The sequence below is a fragment of the Miscanthus floridulus genome, chromosome 1, assembly GCF_019320115.1.
Source record: "Miscanthus floridulus cultivar M001 chromosome 1, ASM1932011v1, whole genome shotgun sequence".
Lineage (NCBI taxonomy): Eukaryota > Viridiplantae > Streptophyta > Magnoliopsida > Poales > Poaceae > Miscanthus > Miscanthus floridulus.
The window spans coordinates 38,606,285-38,613,634 of record NC_089580.1 but is presented as its reverse complement, the minus strand read 5'-3'; the positions used below and the strand labels follow the sequence as shown (position 1 = coordinate 38,613,634).

At 44.9% G+C, this 7,350-nt stretch overlaps 1 protein-coding gene across 1 annotated transcript; it reads right to left on the bottom strand.

Annotated features, from left to right (window-relative positions):
* Positions 1-1,118: 1,118 nt before the first annotated feature.
* LOC136486872 (transcription elongation factor TFIIS-like) lies at positions 1,119-4,289 on the bottom strand. Its single transcript, XM_066483970.1, has 2 exons — positions 3,996-4,289; positions 1,119-2,416 (listed from the first exon to the last, which is right to left on the bottom strand). The coding sequence occupies exons 1-2, from the start codon at positions 4,149-4,151 to the stop codon at positions 1,466-1,468; spliced, it is 1,107 nt and encodes a 368-aa protein (XP_066340067.1). The 5' UTR covers positions 4,152-4,289; the 3' UTR covers positions 1,119-1,465.
* Positions 4,290-7,350: the final 3,061 nt, after the last annotated feature.

Sequence of the window (7,350 nt, the reverse complement as noted above, 5' to 3'; positions counted from 1 at the left end):
CTATGAAGGATTCCCAATTCAAAGTTCACAAAATCCCAAGGGCAATGAACTCCACGGCCAATGCTTTAGCTCATCAAGCTTTCAATTCTAATTCTGTATCATACTGTGTTTTCTTGTAACGCTGCCCATCATAGGCACCTTGATCAGTGCCCCATACAAATGGCACTCTTGAATGTAAAGTTGGAAGCCATGTAATATTCTACATGTAAGATTTCGTTCTCTATATGCTCCTTCTGCGCCGTTTTCAGCTATAGTTCCTCTCCGCACCGTTTTCAGCTAACGTGCCGAGAGCATCAGATTTGTTCTCTTCTCTTTTATTTCTTTTCTCTTCTATTCTCTTGTCGGAAGAATATACTCAGTAGCCAGTAGGCGGGTTTCCAGTTTCCACACGAGCACACCGCCGGCTGTCCAGTCCAGGGGACACCACTCTTCCTGTCACACCTTTTCTGGAAGCAGCAACGTCAAACTACGGGCCTGTTTGGCAGGGCTCTGGCTCCTCTGAAAATAACTTCGGTTCTGGCTCCTCTGGAGGAACTGAAGCCGTTCTGTAAAACGTTTGGCAAAACGGCTCCTTCGCACTAGACGACGTGAACCCACAGCAAGGAGCCACGCGAAGCTCGTTTTTTAGGCTTCTTCTGCGCAGACAAAAAATGGCTCCGGCTCTTGACCGGCTCCCCATACGGAGCCCTTTCCAAAACAGGCGTTTGGCACAGCTCCTGCAGGAGTCGGAGCTGAAACCCTTGTAGAAGCCCTGCCAAAGAGGCTCTACGAATATCCTTCAAGTTCCAACCCAACACAATTTTTTTTTGTGCAAGCAAACAATCCCAGAGCAGACAGCAGAGTAGTCCAAGTGTCCAACCCAACACAATTAATTTTTTTTTGTGCAAGCAAACAATCCCAGAGCAGCGTAGCAGACATGAACACATGGTGCAAAGTAGCTTCATGGTGCATAGAAATGGGACAGAGCATCACAGCATCAATGCACCATCTGATATAAATCTCGATCATCATCGAAACCAATGGAAACAAAATGGGAGCAGAGCACCACTAATCCATCAGTATTATCTGACTTGGCATGATTGTACTCTAACTCCATCCGAACATCCGAAGAACAGAGCTGTCAAAAATACTACAATACCCAACATCCACATGAGTACATGACTACAACTGTAAAACAACCACACGATCACATTTACAATGAACCACATAGCCATCCAAAACTTAAGGGTACAGTTGATGATATAATCAAGTCAACAACATTTATGCGTTCAACTAGTACAAACTGAATGAATCAGGATCGCAAAGAGCGACTAACAGAGGAAGAGGATAACGGTTCCTAGCTTACGAAAAAACTGAGTTCAGCCGGCCCTGTCTAACTTTTGAGTCACAAAGCTAACTAACAGAGCACACATTACAACAGAATGGTGGTCTGCACAACTAAGCAAATATTTTAGCAGGCTGCCACTCAGCAGAACTTCCAATGATTGTTGCAGTTCACACATGTGACGAATGTCGTCATCGGTTCATCAGCACTCCGAGTCTGCAGCTGATAGTAAGTTGTCTTCCGCTGACCACATCTGCCACACTTGAACTGATCCGTCGTTGCCTTCGGTGCTCCTCCCCGCTCACACTCAAACAGAGCCTTCTCCTTAATCTGCATATTCTCTTGCTTCCTTGCATCACTAGCCATCTCATCAGGAGATATGTCTGGAAGCCCCTCTGGCGTCACTTCACCAATAAGAACCCTTCTCCGGAAATCAGTGTTGTTTTCAGCCCTCAGGTTGAACATGATTGACCTATATTTTGTCTTGTGAGCCCCGGTGGAACGTCCAAGCCTCTCAAATAGTGCAGACTCTACTTTCACAGCAACTCTGAATGGGTCACATCCATCAACTTCATCCAAGATGTTTCTCACTTCATCTCGGTCATCATTACTAGTCTCTCTGGAAACCTTTGCAAAAGCTTCAGCAAGTAGTTCCCGGATTTTATCTCGGGTAGGATCGTTGCATTTGACAAGAGATGTAAGCTTTGGGGGACCGCTGGGGGTGGATGCTGGCTTCTTTGCATCAGGAGTTCTACTGACTTCTTTGGATACCCTTTCAACCTTCACAGATTGAGTTCTGGAACCATTGCTAGCGGTCTTCTCAACTTTGACATTGTCAGGCTTCTGACCCCTAACATCCACATCTCTTTTCTCAACCTTCATGCTTGCTGATGCAGAATTCTTTTCAACCTTCATGGGCCTCACCTTCTCAACCTTTCCAGAAGAGTCACTTGATCTTTCATTCTCTGAGCCACCATTTTTCTTTCCTGACTCTTCAAGGACAACCTTTTTCCAGTACCCAAAAAGGTCTGCAGCGACTGCCTGGATGCCTGAGTGAGGGTGCTTAGTAAGGGGTCGAAAATGTTTGCCAACCTGACAAAAAAACATAGCATGTAAGGACTAAGCGGCATAAAAAAACTAAACTGGAACCAATATATAAATGTCTTAACAAACAGTAAACAGGCCAAATAGAAAGCATAAGCTCAACACCTTAGTATTAAGCTGATATGTTTTTGTGGCAACCTTGTTTTACTCAAGAATTTAGTTAAAAATGGATCGAGTTCTACCTGCCAGAATTGATGGGTGTGTGTGTGTGTGTTGGGGGGGGGGGGGGGGGGGGGGGGATTGGATGCTATGTATGCTATGTAGTAACATTTGCTTTACCAAAAATATAAAGAAGTTCAAATCGAGTAACTGGCTTCCTAAATCAGAGGTAACTATATACTGCAAAAGGAACAGTATTAGGCACATTGAACGTTCATGTTCCACAAGCTTTCGCGACAAAACAACTAGACTCCAGTAACTTCTTTATCTGAAAATCATTACAACTAGATTCCACAAAATCCGCAAACGACAAAATAACCGTTTGCCTCGCTTCTTTCCCGCCAAATCAGAATCCTGTACTTAAACTGAATCAAATACAAGCCATTGTGCATTCATGTCCAACAGTTGATTGACTTGAATCACAGACTAAACAAAAGTTGGTGCCTTTAACTAGTCCACTACTGTTTGCAGAATACAAGTCAAAATTAAACCAATACCAAAAAAAAGTGATGAAATTTCCATATCGACCACAACGGAGCTCAGCAAATTCAGGAGGCAAACCTCAACACAACCCATATCTATCAGCCACGAACTGTGTCCTTTAAAAAATCCCAGCCACCTACCCTTGCCTACAAACATTCCTAAAACTGGAAGCCCTCTAACAAAAACATCAAAAATGTGCATTACAACTAGATTCCACAAAATCCGCACACGACAAAATAACCGTTTGCCTCACCTTATTTCCCGCCAAATCAGAATCCTGTACTTAAACTGAATCAAATACAAGCCATTGTGCCTGATTCATGTCCGACAGTGGATTGAATATGATATTGAATCACAGACTAAACAAAAGTTGGTGCCTGGAACACCACTAGTCTACTACTGTTTGCAGAATACCAGTCAAGATTAAACCAAATACCCAAAAAAAAGTGATGAAATTTCCATATCGGCCACAACAGAGTTCAGCAAATTCAGGAGGCAAACCTCAACACAACGCATATCTATCAGGCACGAACTGTGTCATTTAAAAAATCCCAGCACCTACCCCTGCCTACAAACATTCCTAAAACTGGGAGCTCTCTAACAAAAAACAGCAAACTGTGCAGAAAAGGAGAATGTATCATATACCTATCCACCCCAAATAGGGACAGGAACCCACTAGATCTAATTCCAAACGAAGGCCCTGTTTTTTCGCGTCTCCCCGACGTCGTCCTAAAAGAGAGGGGAAACAGGCCGTCGATTCGACGAGCCATATCCACAGGAGACCCAAATTCAATGCGACAAGACCCATATCGCTCACGGTGAGATTGCCACCGCCGCACGCATCCGCCGGGAACGACAAGACGAGAGTGGATTTCTCCGCCACCAAAACAATCAATCAATCTAATCGAGGCGGGCGGCCGCTGACCTGCGTGGAGACGAGGATGTCGGTGTTGACGCGTATGCCGCGCAGCCGGCGCAGCGCGTCGAGGCAGCGGTCAGCCTCCGGCGAGTCGCCGTCCGCTGCCGTAGCGTCGGCAGCCTTCTTGGCCGCATCGAACGTCTCCAGCAGCTCCCTCTCCATGGCTTCGGCGGCGGGGCGGCGCAGCCTGGCCCGCGAGGCCGGATCAAACCCTAGCTTGGCGCCGCCGTCCCTCCCGCTCGCTATCCTGCGTGTGGCGTGGCGTGGAGGCGGAGGCGGAGGCGGAGGCAGGAGGAGAGAGAAAAGAGGTTGGACCTGGGCGGAGGGCAGGCCTTTATAGCGAACAAGCGGCTGGCGCGAGCGGCTTGTCAGAGCCCGCCGTTGATTCGGAGGCAGATTGTTCTGGAACGACACCGATCGGACGGCCCAGGAGGCGACACGTGGCGGGAAGTTGTTAAGAAACCAGGATCCTGCTTGACAGGTGAACTGCTAGCCTAAGGCATGTTTGGCCCAGATTTGTTGGTGTTCTCGGGCCTTGTTAGATCACCTTCCAATTCTAAGTTTTTTCACTCTCTCTTCATCACATCAATTTGTGGACACATGCATAGAACATTAAATATAGGTAAAAAAAATAACTAATTGCACAGTTTGGTTGTAAATCACGAGACGAATCTTTTGAGCCTAGTTAGTCCATGATCGAACAAAGTTTGTCAAATACAAACGAAACGTGCTACAGTGTCCAGATTGTAAAAATTTGCAATCTAAACAAGGCCTCGACCCTTTTATTTCTTCAAAAGTGCACTATGCAAAAAAAAAAGATTTTCTGTCACATCAAATTTATGGTATATGCATGGAATACTAAATATAGACGAAATCAAAAACTAATTGCACAGTTTGCTTTAACTTTACGAGACGAATCTTTTAAGCCTAATTAGTCAATGTTTGGACAATAATTTATACATACAAACGAAATGCTACAGTGGAGAATTGTACACTATGCAAAGTTTGCAGGTGCAAACTTTGCCGAACTAAACGCGTAATCATACGATTTTCCTCGTGGCCATACCGCTACTGACAGAAGACGGCTAGAACTACTCCTCGTAATCAGTGACGTCACACGTTTCCGCAATTGGAATGGAAGGAGAAAGGTACTCCAACACTGCTAAGGGTACTCACATTTCTTTGGTCACACTCACAAGATCTGTGTCTCCTGGGTACAAAAAGAGAAAAGGGGCAAGGTAAACCTAAACAGAAGAGGTGTTTCTGGTGCTGCAGGGGGGCTTGGGTACTGCTACCGGTACTGTGTAGCTCATCATAGCCAGCTTGAACTTTGGGCGTTGCTTGAGACCAGACCAGAAGGCCCATTGCCATCAGCAACCTTTGCCAAGGAAGTGAGGAACAGTATTGCAGCTTCACACACTCTGCGTTGTCTGAAGTCTTCACAACATACCTGTTATAAGCGAGCAATAGATCATGAAAAAAATTACAGGTTTTCAAGTAGTGAGATAAGCATTGTGCTTGATTCCGGGAAGGTCAGTTAGGATGAAATTATTCTAACCATCCATTTAAGCACTGCGCTGTCACAACTGCTTGACGTCCCACAAACCGTTCCGGGGTCCTCTTGTTTCCCTGAAAAGATTCATTTCACACACTAGTTATTGCAGAAATCACAACACAGAGGGAATGACAGACACTGCTTAGTTGTCTTGCTGATAAAATACCTTGATTATGACCCGGTCGAAGACAGCAAAAGGAAACTGCACACCTTTACCTCTACTAGCAAGTTCAGTTCGATTTGGATCATCGTCGCCACATTTATCCTCACATAGGGTAGAATGGATTTAAGAACATGCAACGAATATAGCTGCCGGATTTGAAGGGTGACTGATAAGCTGGAAAAGGGCTTATACCAGTTCAAGGCGGTCTGTTCTTCTTTTCAATGACTTTGCTGAATCTTCTTCACGTTTGAATGCCTGAACTGCAAGGCGAATAACTGAAAACATACCCAAAAGACAAACGGATGAAATGGAAGCTACAAAGTACCAGTTATATATGAATTGCATCTATTCTATGAAAAGCTAAGAAAAGAATCACATGTGGGATGGCAGGTATGCATGAAAGCTACAAAATATCTGGTAAATATGATCTGAATCGATTTCATTGAGGAAGTTTCAAAAATCAGACTGGACAACATTAACTGGGAGAGTTTACAGGAAGACATCTAGTATGTGCATATCGTTGCTTGTGCTCATAGAAGGACGTAGATGTGAGGGCGGGCAGGCATTAGTCTTGACAAAAAATTACTCAATCCATGGATAAGAATCTTAAAGTTATACATATACCATTAATCTCTGATCCTCGACTATCAAAAGGTAAAAACAGTTGGTGCTACAGCTAAAGAGATTCATATGGAGAATGCCTAGTATGACATTTACCAAATAATAGGTATGAACATCCAAGCTAGTTAACACAATAGAATGGACTGTAACATATCTTAGTTGATACTTCTCAGCTCAAAGCCATACCCAAGTTTGGTCGAATGGAGGCCTCGGTAATTGGCAGGCCACATTTACCACAAGCTTTCTGCACACAAGGAATAGAGACTGTTATATATCACTTTCACATTCACTTGAAATTCCATAAAACCATTGTGTAAGCACTGATTGTTAGGGCTTCCAGTTTCCAGGTCTATCCAGTAAAGTCAATTCTTTGCAAATTGAAACTTGCATCATGTGTAATATGTGACGGCAACGAATTAATGACTAAAAAACAATGCTACAATATCATTTGTACCCCTTTATAGAGCTTTATACTGAATGAACAGACACACGTTGCATTGGAAGCTTTGAATCATACAAGCTCTTGAAATGCATTGTTATTACTCTAAATAAGAAGAGATATCCCATGCATTACTGGGTATAGGTCAAATCAGAAGCTAATAAACAACGCTCAGAAGGAAAAGCACTCAAATTCAAAGCCAAAACCAACTAACTGTGATTTGTTGAATATAGCAAACTTGGGCGAAGGAAATCTTAACAGTTAACACTAACAAACCCACAGGAGTAGATACAAGCAGGATACAAAACATACATCGTCGCCTTCGGAGGCGGCGGGCGGTTGATGGTGCTGCGACAGGAAGGGACCGGCGCCGCGGGAGGGGAAGTGCGCTGCAGCGGGGAAGGGGAAGGGCAACGGCAAGGGTGTCCCCCTCGAGGAGGAGGCCCCGCTGTTAGCCCCCGCAGGAGAAGCCATGGTGGCGCGGCTGCCGGAGCCGGGAAGAGGGTGGGGATTGAGACGGTGCTGTTTGCTGGACTCGGCGTGCCTTCACGCTTGTCCCAAGTGCGCTGTGCTGCGCCTGCGA

Excerpts from the sequence above, each read along its gene's own strand:
- LOC136486872 (XM_066483970.1), bottom strand. The coding sequence starts at position 4,151 with ATGGAGAGGGAGCTGCTGGAGACGTTCGATGCGGCCAAGAAGGCTGCC. Across the intron at positions 2,417-3,995 it reads ACATCCTCGTCTCCACGCAG|GTTGGCAAACATTTTCGACC; the intron begins GTCAGCGGCCGC and ends TTTTTTTGTCAG.